Raw genomic sequence first — 17,633 nt, forward strand, 5'->3', positions numbered from 1 at the left:
TCATCTTAATGTTTGTGCTTGAGGATAGTCTAATCAATCATGAGGAACTATTCTGATAAAGGCTTTTCTCCTTGGTCTTTGTGATAATAAGTAATTTATGTTGATAATGGTTAAAATAACTCTCGATTTTGCAGCAGAAAAACCACCTTTTTCTGAGACATAATCAAAAGTTATTTTCACAAGAGCAAGCAACCCAGGTTTCAGCAAATTATCTTTTTTTTCTTCTAAAAACTAAAAACAAGCTTGGGGCGCACTGCTTTCATTTTTATGTAAATGGCAGTGGGTTTTCAGAGAAACCAAAGGGAAACTCAGAGCCATAAAAGGTAATTCACCTACATGATGTCTGCAGTGTCACACACATTGTCTGGCTGCTTGCAAGCAAAGGCCGGGGTCAAAGTGAAAAACAATCTGTGCAGCGGAAAAGCTTTCGGTCAATTCTAACCCAGAAGGCCCTTTGGTATCGCCTCGGCTCCGGTGACATGAGGGCTGATGTGTGGGTGTCGTTTACATGGGAGGCTCTGCATACGGCCGGCCTGCTGAGGTTGAGGGCACATTTATTTGAGTCTGTCTAATTGACATGTTGGGATCGATGGGGGAACAGAAAGCCTCTCTACAAAGTACGCCAATACAGACCCGGTCCCCTGGGCCCCCACACGCTGGGGCCCGCCACCCTATCAGTCACAACCATAGCAGTGAACTAAAAGACACCTCACCCCCTCCCAACCCCTCACCCCTCCCCGCATCACTTAAACACACACACAGATGGAAACACACAGAGACGGGGGAAACAGACACCAAACGACCACCACAGACACACATATACACACAGACAATCAAACACACAAAATCCCTATTGATCATCGCCCCCCTGTTGTACCAGAGGCCCCACACTGTTTTGGGGGAGGGAGGAGGAGGGCAGCATAGCAGGAGGGTCCCGGATGATCTACTGATCCCACCATGGACAATTGGATCACACTCAGTGGTATCTACTGGAGGGCTGGTGATGTGTCACTCATGGCTCCTTTGTTATCAAACATCTCTGACCCATAAACTACCTAATTACCCGATGAATAAAAAGGACAGTGTTGATATTTTACCTGAATATGCATTTTTAAAACTCTAAGCTCAAATAGCAACACTGTCCACTAAAACTTACATTCATATACAACTAACATGCATTAGCAACACAAAATGTTCATACAGAAAGTATCTATGGTACGTCTCTGTATTTTATTTGTTTTCCCTGCAATCTTCTCTTGGCAGCTTAAGCATGTTTTTATGGTTATATTAAGGTAACTTACAGCACTTGGTTGAGGTTAGGGAAAGATCATGGTCTTGGTTAAATACAAAAAAAGTCATTGTAGACTTTTATAATACCTAACCTATTACAAAGCACAAGGTTTTGAAACCAGATTCTGTGGTTTGCGTCCTGTGATCCACATCTTGTTTGGTTTAGCTACACATGGTTCTGATTATAGCGAAAGATGGTAATTTGGGCTAAATATTCAACATGTTTCCACTGACGTTTAAATAATGATTTAATTTTGGATTTAGTATCTCCTCCTTATTTATTCTGTGCACTGTGAGAGAACATACTTCCTGGATGGGGAAAGAAAACATTGTCATTGTAATTGTATGTAATCTAGGCCCATTTCCTCCTAAACATATTTGGCAAAGCAAATTAGTAGTGCATAATCATATTCTGTAGGTGATATGTTTGCTGATACATTGAATCTGCAACCAGTGAATATGCCAAACATTTTGTGTCCCTAAGTTTGATTATATTTATCTATATTTGATTTATTTACATAAGTATGAATATGAATATGAATATTGCTTTCTTCATGTTGTTGTTCTGCCAGTCAAGTTGATGCTTGTATTTGGTTTACTGATCCTGACATTTAAACATAAATGCTCCAAACTTACAAAGCCCTGCTTTTTGATTCCCTGTAACCTAACAGATTGAGTAAAATGATTCCAACGAAAGCACGATTTGGCAACACAACTGCTGACACCCCAGAATCCTACTTACTACCACAGTCACAGATGTTTCAACGTATGGCTCTTCTGAGAGATTTATGATCATAAATCATAACCACTGACAGACATGGAATAACAATCCTGGGTTTCCATCCCTGTGTGTGTGTGTGTGTGTGTGTGTGTGTGTGTGTGTGTTTGTGAGGTGTGCAAGGGCCTAATGAGTGGAAGACCATTTCTGAGGAGCTTAAAACCCAGGAGGCACCAGCACCTGTCCCTCGCCTTTCAGACTGCTGCAGGAAAAAGAGGGATGATGAGGGTTGAGAAGGTGGGGAACAAATCTGTCTAGATGATTATAGGGCCAAAAACACAGCGGGGCAAATGTTTGTCAGTAAGTGTGTGTATGTGTGTGTGTGTGTGTGTGTGTGTGTGTTTGTGTGGAGCTGAAACCGAACCTCCAATCCCACCACACAGGGTCAGTGTGGTTGTGGGCTCAGGGTTTTTACCCCAACCCTCCCCTATCTGCATGCACATACACCTCCTCTAAGCCCCCTATTCTCTTGCACGTGCCTTATTCACTACGTATAAGCCCCCTTCCACCACCAACACACACACTTGTATCAACCCCCACATCCCTCCCCTCCTCTTCCCCCATTCAAAAGAGGTTTGTCATCTATGGATTTAGCCTTAAGGGCCGAACAAAATCTGACCCCCACCTTTCTTTAAACCTCTATTCTAATATACACCAGCAGCATTGAGAAGCAACAGCTAATTACAAAGGATAAAGCTGCAGCTAATGAGTGAGGGACTGTTGTAGAGACGGAGCTGGATAAATCTGTGTGGATGCAGAGTTTTTAATTAGGCAGCAAGGGGGAGAAAGGCGAGGGGAAAGATGAGCCAGGCCATGAGGGAGTAGTTTTCTTGGCCCAGGACGCTTTACTCTTTGACTGGCAACAAATTACCTGCGTGAATAGTGAGTGGCCAGGTTGTTAGATTGAGATATTCCAGTTTTGTGAAAAAAATATAGGCCTTCTTTATTGAATTATTTGTCTTTTTACAGCAACAATGACTGTAAATGGGTCAGCCAGTGAGTAATAGAAGCAAAACATATTTAGTCAAAAGAAAGAAAAGCTACTTTCTAGGTAATTATTGCTATAAATAATCTTGAAAATGTTTTTCTGCAGAGATAGTTGTTTCAGCCCTGCGGGCATCAAGAGCTATGACATACTCTATTTGAGCCATGACCTAAAAATGTGACAGAATGACATGTGTGCTTCTGGCTTTTTTTTTTTTTTCTTTTTCTTTTTTGCTTCGTCCCTAATGCATGCATGCATGCCTGCCTGCAGTCCTCCTCCGTTCCCCGCTCTGCACCATCTTCAACACCCTTCCAGCTGGTGGTGATAATTGCTTTGTTCTGTCGTATTTTGTCCTTTGAAGCCACACAACATCATTTTAAAAATCGTTCCCGTATTCACTCCATCATTTTGGTGAAGTTCTGTTGGCATCTTGCTGGCCTGCATTCTCAGCCAGAACAATGGTGGTTGTGTAAACAATAAAATTACAAACACGTACACACACACACCACCAAGCTGTACAAGCACCAGTGCCAGAGTTTAGAGATGTGTTGTGACCATATTGCTAATTTGGCATTAATGCAGGGAACATTTGCACATTCATCAGTCACACTTTTGATAATATGCTATTATTTTTTGTCAATGCTGCTTTAAAATCATTGTCCTTGATAGTAGTGAACATATGGGGATTTTCCAGTACAACGGTTCTCTTGAAAAGACAATGCTGGCAGTATTTTTGTTGAGTCTCTCGTCATTTTTCTATAAGCATTTGAAAGTTCCCTGTATCTTTGTTTTCTCTGTGTGCTCTGCAGCTGCTGCCTTTTAGTCGTAGCGTACTAGAAATGACGTCAAGACAGCGAGAAAGGCGAGTCTCTCCCCACTGCTTCGGGTTTCAGTTTGTTACCATAGCAGCTGCCACTTCCTGCCAGAGTGGGTCTTCCTGTGTTCATTCATTTTTGTGTGCACGCTCCAGAGGAGTTACGAAGCTCTGTGTTTACATTGCCATATATGGGGTTTTATGAACAATGGGCACAGGGCTTCCCCCAAAGTCAAATAAACACCATTAACAGTATCCACACACACATATACACAAACACACACAGCCGGTACACACATGCATGCACAAGCGTCTGTGCACACACACACACACACACACACACACACACACACACACACACACACACACACACACACACACACACACAGCCCTGTGCCAAGCTCCCAATCACGCATTCAAAACTGCACCCATTTACACACAATTATCTCCACTTACAGTAATCTCCACTTAATGTGAATGCTACTTGATGTGGGATTTCAAGGGACTAAGGAGCAAAGGATAAAGCATAAAGCAGTTTAGGTTAGGCTTGAGTCTGTTATTTGATCTTAATGTAAATTATGCTAGAGCTTTTATACACCCCAATCCCCAGCATGAGAGCAAACTATTTTTCCAGACACAGTCCAACAAACAACCATTATCAGATTTCTTTCTCTTACCATTTTTTCCTGTCGATCTTGCTGTTGACTCTGTCTCTCTTTTGGTGGAGGTTTGAAATTCACCTTTTCTCAGTGGAAACTATGTTAAACCCACGCATACAGCCGGTGTTTCCTCGCTACATGCTCTCTGCAAGGCAACAAGAAAGAGGAGAAGGGGGGGGGGGGACGGATAGGCCTAGGGCCTGACTGAAAGAGAGATGGCTGTCAGAAAGTGTTCTTGTTTAGTGTTTAACAGGAACTGGAACCTTGGCCTTTCTCAGAAGGATCTGTCCTTTCCCAAACGCTGACTACTGTCCCACATACTTTGGGCTGATTAGCGGGATCCCTGCCCTGCCTGGCGTCTAGAAGGGAGGGGCCGACAAGATCACGCACAGCTCAGCTCAGCTCCCAGGCTGGAGAAAGGCCAACTCATTTACATTCAGGACACAAGGCAACGTGCACTCTGTCTGTATCCATGACCTCAGCTGTTTCAGCACACTGTAAAGCCGTTCCATAACTCAGAACGCCACATTCACTAATGGGGGCCAAGGGTGGATAGATGGAAGGGTAGCTGAATAAGTGGGTCGAGAGGAATCGAGCAGGTGAGCGTGGATGGCAAGGAGGAAGATGCGAGAATGTAGGCCTACGCTTATCTCTCCCTCCACTCTTCCCTAATGCCCTCATGCCCTGGTTGCTCTGGCCAGTGTGAATACTGGTTGGAGGTCATCCAAACCGCTGGCCTGCCCTTATCATTGAGTGCTTAGCGTGAGCAATCACATCATTTGTACAGGAAGTATGGTCAGCAGCAACAGTAACTCTCACAATTAACTCAGACAGAGGCCTAATTAGGCAGCAAGCCTAACTATACTGTAGGTAAGGCTCTGGAGGCTCCAAACTGTGCCATATTATAGATGAGACCAAGTTTGTACTTAATGCTGGACTGTGCCAGCCAGTTCAGTATTAACAGCACTGGGTTGCTGTTTTCTGCCATACCAGGCTGTACTGTAATTATATATTAGACAGGATTAATGTTTGTGTTGTCAGGGCTCTTTTCTACTGAGATCTAGTGTGCAATGCGCTTGTGTCATGCGCTACACAGAGGAAGATTAACAGAAAATAACATGCTTTTGATTTATGGGACATAGGTCACTGCTACTGTACTGCTTCAATGTAATTCAGGCTACAGTCCTTTTATGTAAAGCTGTGTGAAACTCACCACATGCTGATTTGGAGAGAAAACAAAGATTTTGAATTTGTGACATGGCAATTCTGTCATTCAGTGCTTTGTATTCTTACACGAGATAAGGAGATGGAAAGAGTGAGAGAAGTAGGATGGGGTTGAAGGAAGCTCAACCAATTTCACCCCCACAGCTGCTAAAGGTCACTGGAGCAACTGCTGAAAGGTACCTCATCTTCTTCTCGGAAGAAAGAAGAGAGAGAGAGAGGACACCAACAAAAAGAGCATTTGACATATGACAGTTGCTGGAGTCATCCCGAGTGCTAAATCTGTAAATAACAGCAACACTCAAAGTGGGCCTTGATTGTTAACCTGCACGTGAATGCTTGATACACTCGAAAATTTTGAGGGCACTGCTACAAAATCATAAAATTAGTGAGCCACAATTTTATACTCAACAGTAAATGCAATGAACCTGTTATATTCTTTTATCCTAAAATGCTTTTTTAGCGCCCTTACAATGAATTTCAGTTTCTAGAAAACACACAAAAAAAGCTAGTATCAACAAAACTGTTCTGGAGCTTTAGATCATATCATGAGCTTCCTCAGCAGATGGAGTTTGTCTGGTTGTTATTAATTGTTTCGAATTCCTTAAACTGCTTTAACAACATCTCAAGAAGTCCTTCAGGTGCTCCGAAAAATGGTTCGTGAGATGCCTTGAAGCTCCAGCTTTATATTGTTATAGTTGTATTTGCATGAATTTCTATGTTCAAACCTTTATTGAGCTTGATTCCAGACGTTCAAGGCCCACATCTCCAGTTAATTCAGCAGTTCAAATACATCTAGTGTATTTTCCATTGATAGTTGTTTCCCCCGTTGGAGAAACAATCAACCAACAGAGCTTAGTAACCAGAACTAAGAATGAGGATATCATCTTCCTACATAGTTAGCTACAACCATGAAAAAAAACAGGAAAATTATGACAGAAATGCTTTACAGGTTAATGTAAGTCGACTTGCAAATATAAAAACAGTTTAAGCAGCATATCGTTTGATCGTCAGAAAAATGCAACAAGAAATATGAATGAATTAAGTTAAACAAGTGATAATTCAGTCTGATTACAGGCTAACCTTAACTTGCATCCCCAGATAAAACCATTTCTTACATTAAACCATATTACACATGTATTTGCATGCGCCCATGACTAAAAATAAAAAACTCAAGATTCTCACCCATGTGGCTTAAAGCACACAACCTCCAACATGTAAATGACAAACTGCCTCATTATTAGTGCATCATGACTGTCTATGATTGGTGACAGGAAACTCCACTCTCTGTATGTCTCTCTGTATGGAACACCTTGACATTTATAATTCCCTCACACAAGTATTTGTCTGGTCTTAAAATAAATTACAGTACATTTGAAGAGAGAACATTCTCCATGAGCTCCAGGAACTGGTTTTGTTGCTAAGCAGCTTGATCCATTTATATTACAGTACGTTTGTACTAATACTGTGTGCTTGTAGCCTCCACAGAGATGATTTCCACTTCTTTTTCTCCCAGCTCAGTGGTGTTTGATTAGTGAGTGCCATATGTCTGGGCGGGTGTACACATCCTGTTTACCCAGTTTGCAGGGTTTATTTTAACCATGACCTCTGTGCCATTTCCCCTTGTGTCGTAGGGTCAAGCTCCGAGGTCAACTCCACACTGATGGGGATAGACAGCTGAACACCTTTGAGTGTAATGTGTGCATATGTGTATTCACTTGTCCTGCAGTGGCCCAATAATGGCTAGTTCAGGATTTCACACAAGAATTATGTGTATGTGTGTGTGTGTGTGTGTGTGTGTGTGTGTGTGTATGTGTGTGTGTGTGTGTGCAGCCTGAAAAAAAGATATCAAAGGTTCTCTTCACAGCCTCACAGCTGCATAAATATCCATCAGGTAACGTTTCAAACAGAAAGCCATTCTTCTCTTTCAACTGTGCAGGGAACAAACAAAAATAGACAAAAGACAACAAGGTCCCTGCTGACCATGCGAACTGCCTCGAGTCTCACAGAGGAGGAGACTGTGAGGCCAAGCTCTGATGTTTTTGCCCTGACCTGAAGAAAATGCATCTTAAGTGCATTTCGCTTCATTACTCTGCTGTGCAGATGGGGCTTTCATCAGCGCAAAAAGGTTGTCTGTTGTTCATATGTAAAATGATGAAGCACGGACTTAAGAGACAAAAAAATGGAGTTTTGAGAACAGCAAGATTTGAAAATTCAAATCAATTTTTTGCCTTACAATTTACACCCGTCATGACTGTGACTCTTGTTGTTTTGTGCAGCACTTAGTTCATTATTTACTTAAACACATTGTAAGGCAAAAAAAAAAACACAACACTGACATAAAGCAGCTAAAAGCACTGCATATGCTGTCGGGAGTATTCAGATAAGAGTCTAGAGGCTTATAAAATACATTCCTACATTCCTACATCCTTGAGTGTTTTGTATATTAGCAAGGGTAAAGTCAAACAGAAAACTTTAAAAGGTAATCTGTCTCTGCAATCTGTGGGACTGTGATTTTGAGGGCTACGATTTTTACATTAAGTCCATTTTTTTCTATTTCTTTCAAAAAATACCTTACTTATCTTTCAGTGGTTTTGAACCAAGATGTATGTGACACATGAAGCCCGTACACACACAGACACAGACATACACACACACACAGATAAGTACACATACTTGTATAAGCTATGAACTTTCATTATGACAAGAGGGCATCAAATGTTCACTTACTTGCTGTGTGACATCCTGGAATATTTTCCGTTATGTCTGTCTATGCGTGTATGTGTGTGTGCACGCGCATGTGTTTATTTTTTTTAAGTGAAGAGAGGATACAGCTGAGCGTATCTTATCTTAGATCACAGAACACGTGTGAAACCCCAACTTTGCGGAACTCCTCTCGATCCCAGAGCCACAGGGTTTCAGTTTGCGGTGGCAGCTGAGCCTCTCTCTTCTCACTGTCTGTCTGCCTCTCTCTCTCTCACTGTTCTTTTCTGTCTCTAGACAGACAGCAAGCTTGCAGAAAGCAGCAGATAAGTGTGGAGGCAGAGACTGACAGTCAGATGTAGTCAAAAATATGCAGTGACTTCTCAGAAGAGGCCCTTGATAGTTGCAGTATGACTGGAAGCCATGAGAGTTTTATCAGTGTTCTGTTGTACTTCTTGCTCATGTTATATATCCAGTAAGATGTAAAACTGTAAACAGTTAAAAAGAACAGCAACAGAAAGTGGAGTCTGTTAGGTCCACCTGCTATATGCATTATATGCGTTAACATTCTCACTTGTGGTTTGTTTTGTTTGAGTCTCAGCTAACTGACAGATGGAGGGATAACCTTCTCATCAAAGCAACATACTGGCATTTCTTAGTTTGACTCTTTCCTTTTGTTATATTCTGTTTTCAGTTCTCAAATTGTATAAATCGAGAGAAACTAAAAAACACCCCATCCACACTGAAAGGATATGTCTAACCATATTCTGTATTTCTATTACTGTCAACAAATCCCATGAAAAGACCAAAATCAACAATGAAGTGTTGTCTGTGTAACCGAAGCTTGATGAAGCTCATTCCTCTGTGCCGTAAAGCTCTACTGTTGTCCAAACACTACTATAAATGGCCCACAAACACTGTTCTGCTGCTGTAAATACTGAGTATGTGCATTAATCCACATGTGAAAATAGGTTCCAGTCATGTGGGTAATGTTTGATAAAACCTGCGGTGTTCATCTGGTTTATGAAACTATCAAGCCTTTTCTAGAACTGAAGCTCTATATTAGTTGCATGTGTTTAAATATTTACATACACTATACAGTTGAATTAATGGGCTTGAGTGCCACAGACAGGGTAGGGAGCTCAGAAAGTATTGGGAGAGGGACTTATGCATTACTGGTTTTGACCTTTTCATTGGGTTAGTTATCACTTGGAAAACTATAGAATAACACCAGACTTATTCTTTTAAAAGGGGGAGGGGGAAACTGTCAGGAAACGGCATCCAAACTTCAAAAAAGCTTTTGTGTTTCAAAATTAAATGAGAATGAAGGTTGCTCTATTTGAATAACAAAAAGGTTTTAGTAGACTGTTTCATTCTACAGCCCCAATCTGTCTCTTTAGATTATTTTACTTTCAGCTTCACATGTCAATTCATATCTGTTTTGAAATTCAACAGAGCTATTCATATTTTTAAAAAATACTCATGGTCGCTTTGGACAGAAGCAGCCACCAAATATTAAACCAGGGCGAATAACAAGGTGACAGAAGATTAACTTTTTTGTTCTGATTTCAAGGTAATGCATTTGCATTGGCTATTGATAAGTTAATCAATGAATTGAGCTCACATCGATATTCACATTTCAACAGGCTCCTCTTATCAAAATACTGTATGATGGCCCTGTGTTCATCACAGATCACGGACAGAGAGGAGGTGTGTTTGCTTATGTTCAGAAGGCCACTGAGTAGGAGGCTTTCATTACCAGAATCATTTCTGCAGAAAGAAGAAAGGAGGGCAGGCATGAGAAAGGCCAAGGGACACATTTCTAGTCCTTGGCTATTATCAGAATGAAGGTGTAAACAACATGAGGCATCTGGCCTCTGTGGCTGGCAGCTTGGCGAGTTGGTACAGTGAAGCACATGGCTTTTTAATGTGTAATTACTGGCAAATTATGTGTTAAATCTCAGAGAATAAAGTGCAAATCATCCAACACTTTTATTTGAGCTTGCTTAAGAGTACATCCATTTACAACAATAGACAAATTAGTTACACATTAAAATATGTCTGAATTAAATAAGTTTGATTTAATTATTGCATGCATCATTAAGAGATGTGTAATGTCTATCTGTAAATAAGAGTTAGCTCAATTTCATCTACTTAAAACTGTGAAATGCAGAAGCAGCTGTCTGTCATCATGCTCTCAGTGTATATGCTGTGTTATTGGCGCCCTGTCTGAGCAACGCTTCAACATGCAGTAGGTTTGTCTTTTCATGTTCAATCCTCTTTCAGACATTTCTTGATGCTCCAAGTCAAGCTCTTCTCTCAGCCTTGCTGGTTACAAAAAGCACAAGCTACAAGTGCTGCTTCAAAACACCTTTTGCTGTAAGTACATGTGTCAGGAAGCGGGCTTCACATGAGGCACCGCTCTCTCTCCTTCTCCAATCTGTCACTCCACTTCCATATTCTGTCTCATCTTGAGCTGGGCTGCACTCACAGATGTGGAGAACATTTCTGTTGGCTCTCTCATTGAATCCCGCCTACCCCTGTTCAACCTCCTTCCACCCACACACAAACCCTAGGTCCTGGGTCTTTTCAGTAACATTTTGCAGGTTAACTATAAGTCTTAACTGTTGTCAGCCGAAAACTGCACATGAACTTCAGTATTCTATGCAGCTCTATTACATAGGAAGATATGAACAAAAATATAACCAATATAAATACTGGAATAAAAGATACTCAACATTAAATGACTCAGATAAGAATTAGGAACAAACAAGTCTAAGAGTCTATACCCATGCTAACAGTTTACCATGTTGACTATCTTGTGTTAGCATGCCCACATTAGCTAAGTAGCACTTAACAAACAGTTCAACTGAGGCTGATGGGAATATCATTACATTTGCACATTGGTCATAAAATTAAGTAATGGAGAAATTTTGACCTGATGGCACTTGACTGAAAGCTAATGGATCACCAAGGTTATTACAGTTCATCTCAAGGAGGACATGAATGTGTGTACCAAATTTCATGGCAATCCATTCAATAGTTATTAGATATTTCACACAGAACCCTGATGGTGATGCTAGAATCATTAGGATTCATCTTTTAGGGACCATGAATGTCTGTGCTAAAATTCATGGCTGTCCATTCAATAGTTGTTGAGATAATTCAGTCTGGACCAAAGTGAGCTGACTGACCTGAAGATCAACATTGCCATCCCTAAAGCTATGCTGCTAGCATGGCTACAAATATGTGATCAAGGCATCATAACCTTTGACTGAGCTCTTGGATTTTCCAAATGAAAATGTTAATAAGTCCCTTCATACTGAGGCTCTGGCTTGGGGCCCCCTGACCCTTTGGACCCCTGAGATTGTGCTTTTTAGACCCATTCAGAAATCCACCCACAAGCCAATGTTAGTCTGGATTGGTCCAGTCCAATCATCAATTACATCAGCTTTTGATGGAGGGTAAGGCAATATTTTATCAATGCAATTCCGAGCTTCTCAACCTTTTCATATGCTACTCATATCAAGTTACCTCATGAAATAGATTCTCACATGAAATATTAGATTGAATAGCAGCTTTCATTCAATGTTATTGAATGTGTTAGTAATGAATACTCATGGAGACAACCTGGTGTACTCATTTTGTTTTTTATTTATTTATTACCTAAAAAAAGAAAATGTTCTATCACAAGTCACACTGAAATGTATTGCTTAAGAAAAAAAATATATTCATATATTTTTTTCATTTTTTTTCATTTTTTCCCCTTTTTTTTTCGGAAACATGTTTGTTTCCATTATATTCCACCAAAAACAAGTTTTTATGGACACAAGCAACAGCTGCTGCCATGTCCCAACAACCTTCTCCCCCACTTTTAAAAAATGCACAAAGAAATACATAATTCACAGTTACCATTTTGGTTTCATAAATTAATACAGTCACACATGTGCTACACCGGTCTAGAGCTAGAACATTGTAAATTGTATTCTTGAATCCTGTTATTTTCAATAGTTGGCTACAAGAAAGAACAGGCAACTTAAATGACATGATCAGAATTCCACCAACATACTGTTTTTTTCCTCTCTGTAATGCTTTGTCATCTTTTTTGTTTTGTTTCATCTTTTTGAGATTCACACAGAAGTGAGGCACACACAGAGTATAGTTCATACATATACAAAAAAATTAAATAAAATTTGGGAGCGGCTGGGGATAAATTGTCCTTTAATAATGTTGTATCCAAGGAAACAGGAAGTGCATGTAGTCTGGAGTCCTCAGAGGACCGTTCTTATTCTGAATCAGGGCTGTTTCATGCCACGTAAGTACTGTGGTGTAAACTTCCTCAGTTAACATAAGTTACACAGATTTTGTAGCTTTTTGCAGCTTGTTGGTGGGAGGACTGAGTCAAGAGGGATGTGAGGTTCGGACAACGGAGACCAACAAGCATGGCAACACAATGAAGAAATGGGACAAAGGCAATATTTGAGGAACAACACCAACTTTTGAATAGTATTTGATTCACTCAAACAAGCTTTACCCCTAAAATCTACGACTCTCATGGCTGCAAATACTACAGTCGTGTGTATCAATCAATGAAAACAACTTGTTCAGCTTAAATCTGACATTGACACTGCAAGGGCAACATTTTAAGGCACAGAAGCCTTGACATAATAGAGACTCCACCAGCTAAAAGCACTAAACAACAGATGCCCAGTGTCCTCAGTGACAAAAATGGTGCCTTGATGACAACAAGTCCGACAACGATACACAGAAAGTTTAAAAACCAAAAAACATTCCCGCCCCCATTGTCCCCAAGTGTCTCATTTTTTTAGTGAAAGGTAAGGCCACTTAAAAAAAAGATGAGGTTCACCAAAAAGGTAATCTCTCACTGCAATCTCTGGGAGTGCAATTGTGGTAGGGTGGTCGATCCATCAGACAGACAGACAGATAAAGAGACAGTCTTCTCTCGAGTACGTTTGACGGACAGTACTGTAAATCCACTGGTCTGTTGGTTCCCTGCGAGTACGTCCACGCGAGCCTCGGTTGGCATTCAGGCCGGGGGGAGGAGGGGAGGTGGCTAAACAGTTTGTAGGCTGTCTGGGTCCTTGAGAGTCATGGGGGGTAAAACCAGCGTTCGGGGAGTAGAGAGAGTCAGTTGCTCTTTGCTCATCAATGCCATCATCATCATTATCTTCATTGTCACACAACAGGAATGTTCAGTGCTGAGCAAGACGTGAGTCCACACTTAACTTCATCTGTTTTGGTTTTGCGTTGTAATACTTTAGCAGGACACTGTTGTTCTAACATTGAAAAATAAAAATTACAAAACCTAACCAACAAAAGCAGCATTGTTTATTTTCTTCACAAATGCATGCATGTTGTTAACCTTCATTCCCACAGCACCAGTTTCTTTTTTTTTCTTCCATCAATAGAAAAAAGATCAGTGTAATTCACACTTCTGCATGCAAAGAAAAGTCACTTTTTCCCTCCCGCTTTTTTAAATTTTTAAGTCCCCATGTGTAGCAGCAAAACTGTGAAAGGCCTAACCTGATATGTCAATGGATGTCCTGGTGGAGGCACTAGATCATGATGCTGGATACAGATCCCACTTCTCCCTCTTTGCCAATAAAAAAATATAGTCATTACTATGAGGACTTGTGGTAAAGATACACATGAAATGGGCCGAGAACTGGGAACCAACTTATAATTTGACAATTTATCCGTTATGGTATAAAGAGTTGTGACCCATGCAGCTGATTTGAGAAACAATGGGTTTAGTTGGGAGAAGACAACTCAGACAAAAACATGGGATAATCTAAATCAATTTACACTAAAATCAAACATACACACACCCTCATAAACCTTTGCCAATTGTCACATTTATGTACACAATCTAATACAAACCCTCAACAAGTCCATTCAGGTCTGTAAGACATGAGGTGGGCTGGATGAAAATTATCTTTCCGTATCATCTGTTGTGGTTGGACGACTATAATTCATAAATGAGCTAATGAATGATTGAATGGATGTACGTATTTGTTGGTAGTCAACGACTTGACTAAAGCCACAGAGGGCTGCTGTTTTTTGAAAACTGCAGATAGGAAGAGAAATAAAAATAGATTTTTTTTCCATATACATTTTAAAGATTTTAAAATCCTCTAAAGCACTTTCTGTTAATATTAATTCATTTTGTTTAGTCATTAATAATTCCTATCGATACCCTATGTCACTGAGGTTGATATCAATACTTCCATATTCATTTTTTATTCTATTTCAGGCCCCACCTCCTTCTTGCACACTTTGACCAGCTGTTATAAATCAAGAAAATGTGCAAATCAACAACTACTTTGAACTGTTATATGAAAACCTGAATGCTTTGTGAACAATGCTACATATTTTTTTGTTTATAAAATATAATAATATGTTTAAAAATGAAAAAAAAAAAAGTTTAACCACCCCGTAACAGGTAAAAACTGGACTCTGGTTGGTGAGTTTTGAGATCAATAAGAATGCCCGTTGGAATAATCCATAGTTCGACAGTTCTGCCATTCTTGTGATTAGGAAACACTGAGGCCTCTGGTGCTCCTGTCTTGTTAATTAGTCCAGTGTGGATCTCTTCATTGCTGTCCAGAGTGCACTTTTAAAAAACAAATCTTAAAAAAACAAATCTGAAAATACCACCACCACCACCACCCACTGAATTCTGCTATGCTCAAGTTCAGGTATGGTCTCTGTTAATTATACCATAAAAGTCGTGTACACAGTTAAGTCCAGTTGCTGCCTGTCCAAATCCAAGCATCAAAGAAAGTTCTGTTGCTATTGTTGCTTTTTTTCACGAGGTCAACTGTGAAGGACAGAATGGGATTAAAGTCTGCAGGGAGCCTTTTTTTTCCACGTGACAGATGCTAGTCACAAGGACAACTTTGATTTCCTCTTTGCACAAGACATCTTTGCACAGTTCTGAGTCACCTCCTGCCAATCCACTCCCTTAAAATATCTCTAAGTAAATCCCAAGCAATGTTTTGCACATCTTTGAATCTATCCCCCTGGGATCAGGCGGTTCAGGCCATGACGAACTCTGACTTCAAGTCGGCCTTGACGTCGGGCTTCCACACTGAATCGTCAAAGTCCAGGTCCAGGGAACCCTCGCTGGACATGCTGCTGTTGCTGTTGCTGCGTCCGGCCTTGCGGTTAGGCAGCCACTGATAAGGAGCGCGCTGGTCCCGCCTGGCCTTCCTGCGCAGGCGCTTCTGCTGCATCAACAGCTGCAGACGCTCCACCTTGCAGCGAGTTGCACGGTTCTCGGTCTGCCGCAAACGGTCACCTAGACAGGAGAAGAGATGGGTCAGGCATGTGTTTCTCTTTGCGTGAGGACTAGTTTATTTACAGTTAACAGAATTTACACTAACTAAAAGATTGAAAAGGATATCAATATGTGTGTGTATGTGTGTGTGTGTGTGTATGTGTGTGCATGTATTGTGTGTGTGTGTCTAGCAGGCAGCAGATAAAGCCCCACAGCCTTGATGATTATGCTAGGACATGCTAAGATCATTCCCTTGGCTCTGACACGCACACACACACACACACATACACACACAGGCCATGTGCACAATGTAACATTGGAATTTGGTGCTTAACCTCCCCCACTGAGCTTCATTAGCCCCCTCAGTGCTATTTCATCCCCTTATCGCTGAGTGGGGAGACCTTCTTAGACCCGAATCTCCTTGAGAGCCAATAGCAAGGCCAAAAGCATACACAACACAAGACAGAGACGACACTTTCTGATAGCTGTGTATGATATCTGCACACATAATTGCAGATGACATGCCTCTGTGACTGGATGTGCTACTAAGTGCATTTCTAGCTGTTGATGTGCCTATAGGAGAATCCAGTCTCGAGGGAGAGGCCTTGCATCGCACTGTGAATGCTTTCCTACAGTGGCCGAGTCAAGACTAATTCCATTTATGCGTATATTCAGGGGCTTGGAAGGAAGGGAAAGCAACCACAATCTGTTAGCCAGCTCCATTAGTATCTGTCTGGGAATTAAATAATTAAATAATGGGCTAGAATGTCAATAAACCGAAGTACAGCGGCCATCTCTGCCTCAGCTGCACAGCAGTACACGCACACAAACACACACACGCACGGGGACACGCTCAGATCCGCATTCGAGTACATCATGTATTCACACAAAAAATACATACACAATGTGTAGGCCCATGCACATATAGGCACACACAGCTGCACGCAAGCACACACTCAGGAGTGCACGCATGCACACACACAGCAACAGCAGCAACAGCCGCAGTAGCTTTTAACGTGGATCGATGGCAAATTAAAAAGACCTATTGATTAAACCTTAGCTCTAGTGCAGCCATCCATCTCGGGCCCAGGACAACGCTATTGGCTTTCAATAGAAAATGCAAGCGAATGGAAATTGTAAGCGGAGAGAGAGACAGGGAGAGATTGGGTTTTTTCTTCAATTTTTTTTTCTTTATTATGGCTGTAGCTTCCTACTCTCAGCTCATTGACCCAACCCCCCCCTCTCTCTCTCTTCCCCCCACAGACCCCTACCTCTTCCACCCCTTACACATAGCGAGGGCCCCCTCCTCCTCCCTCCTCCAGCTCTTACCCCACGTCTCCCCAGAGACAGCTAAGGTGGGGCAGTGTGAAGAAGGGGAAGAGGGAGGCGAGGGGGGCATTGTGGGTTAAGGAATTCCTCCCCCAGGGGCGAGGGGGATAGAGAAAAGGACAGAGGAAGAGGGTGGAGGGTAAAGGATCAGCCGTAGGTGGCAGTTTTCCGAATCGATTGTGCCCTCCTCTGCTCCCCCCCCCCCCATCGGAATGAATTCCGGACTCTGTGTGGGCTTAATTTACCTCTTTCCCTCATTTGCTTATCGGATCGAGCAGTGCAGAGCCTTTTCTCCAGCTATAAATATTCACCACTGTCTGGCAGTGCATACTAAAAAACTACACTGCTGTCACGCAGCCTCAATGCTGCTTTTTGAGAACAGAAAGGATGTGAATAGTGGCACTGAGTTATCAGAAAAAAAAAATACTTCTTCACATTACACATAGCCACACAGATCAAATGAGGTTTTTCCACTTCCTGCCAATATGTTCAGTCCGGATTCAAATGTATGTGTGCGCATCCAGATGCGGGGCAGCGTGTCATTTTCTAGAGAA

The 17,633-nt window shown here is 41.5% G+C and overlaps 1 protein-coding gene across 1 annotated transcript in view; it reads right to left on the bottom strand.

Moving 5' to 3' along the window:
* Positions 1–12,094: 12,094 nt before the first annotated feature.
* midn (midnolin) overlaps positions 12,095–17,633 on the bottom strand; it is a 28,647-nt gene continuing 23,108 nt past the window's right edge. Inside the window, exon 8 of the mRNA XM_042417587.1 lies at positions 12,095–15,771. Within this exon, the coding sequence (XP_042273521.1) occupies positions 15,509–15,771 (263 nt within the window). The 3' untranslated portion in view covers positions 12,095–15,508. The remainder of the gene's footprint in view (positions 15,772–17,633) is intronic.

This window comes from Thunnus maccoyii, chromosome 7 (assembly GCF_910596095.1).
Source record: "Thunnus maccoyii chromosome 7, fThuMac1.1, whole genome shotgun sequence".
NCBI classification, from domain to species: Eukaryota; Metazoa; Chordata; class Actinopteri; order Scombriformes; family Scombridae; genus Thunnus; species Thunnus maccoyii.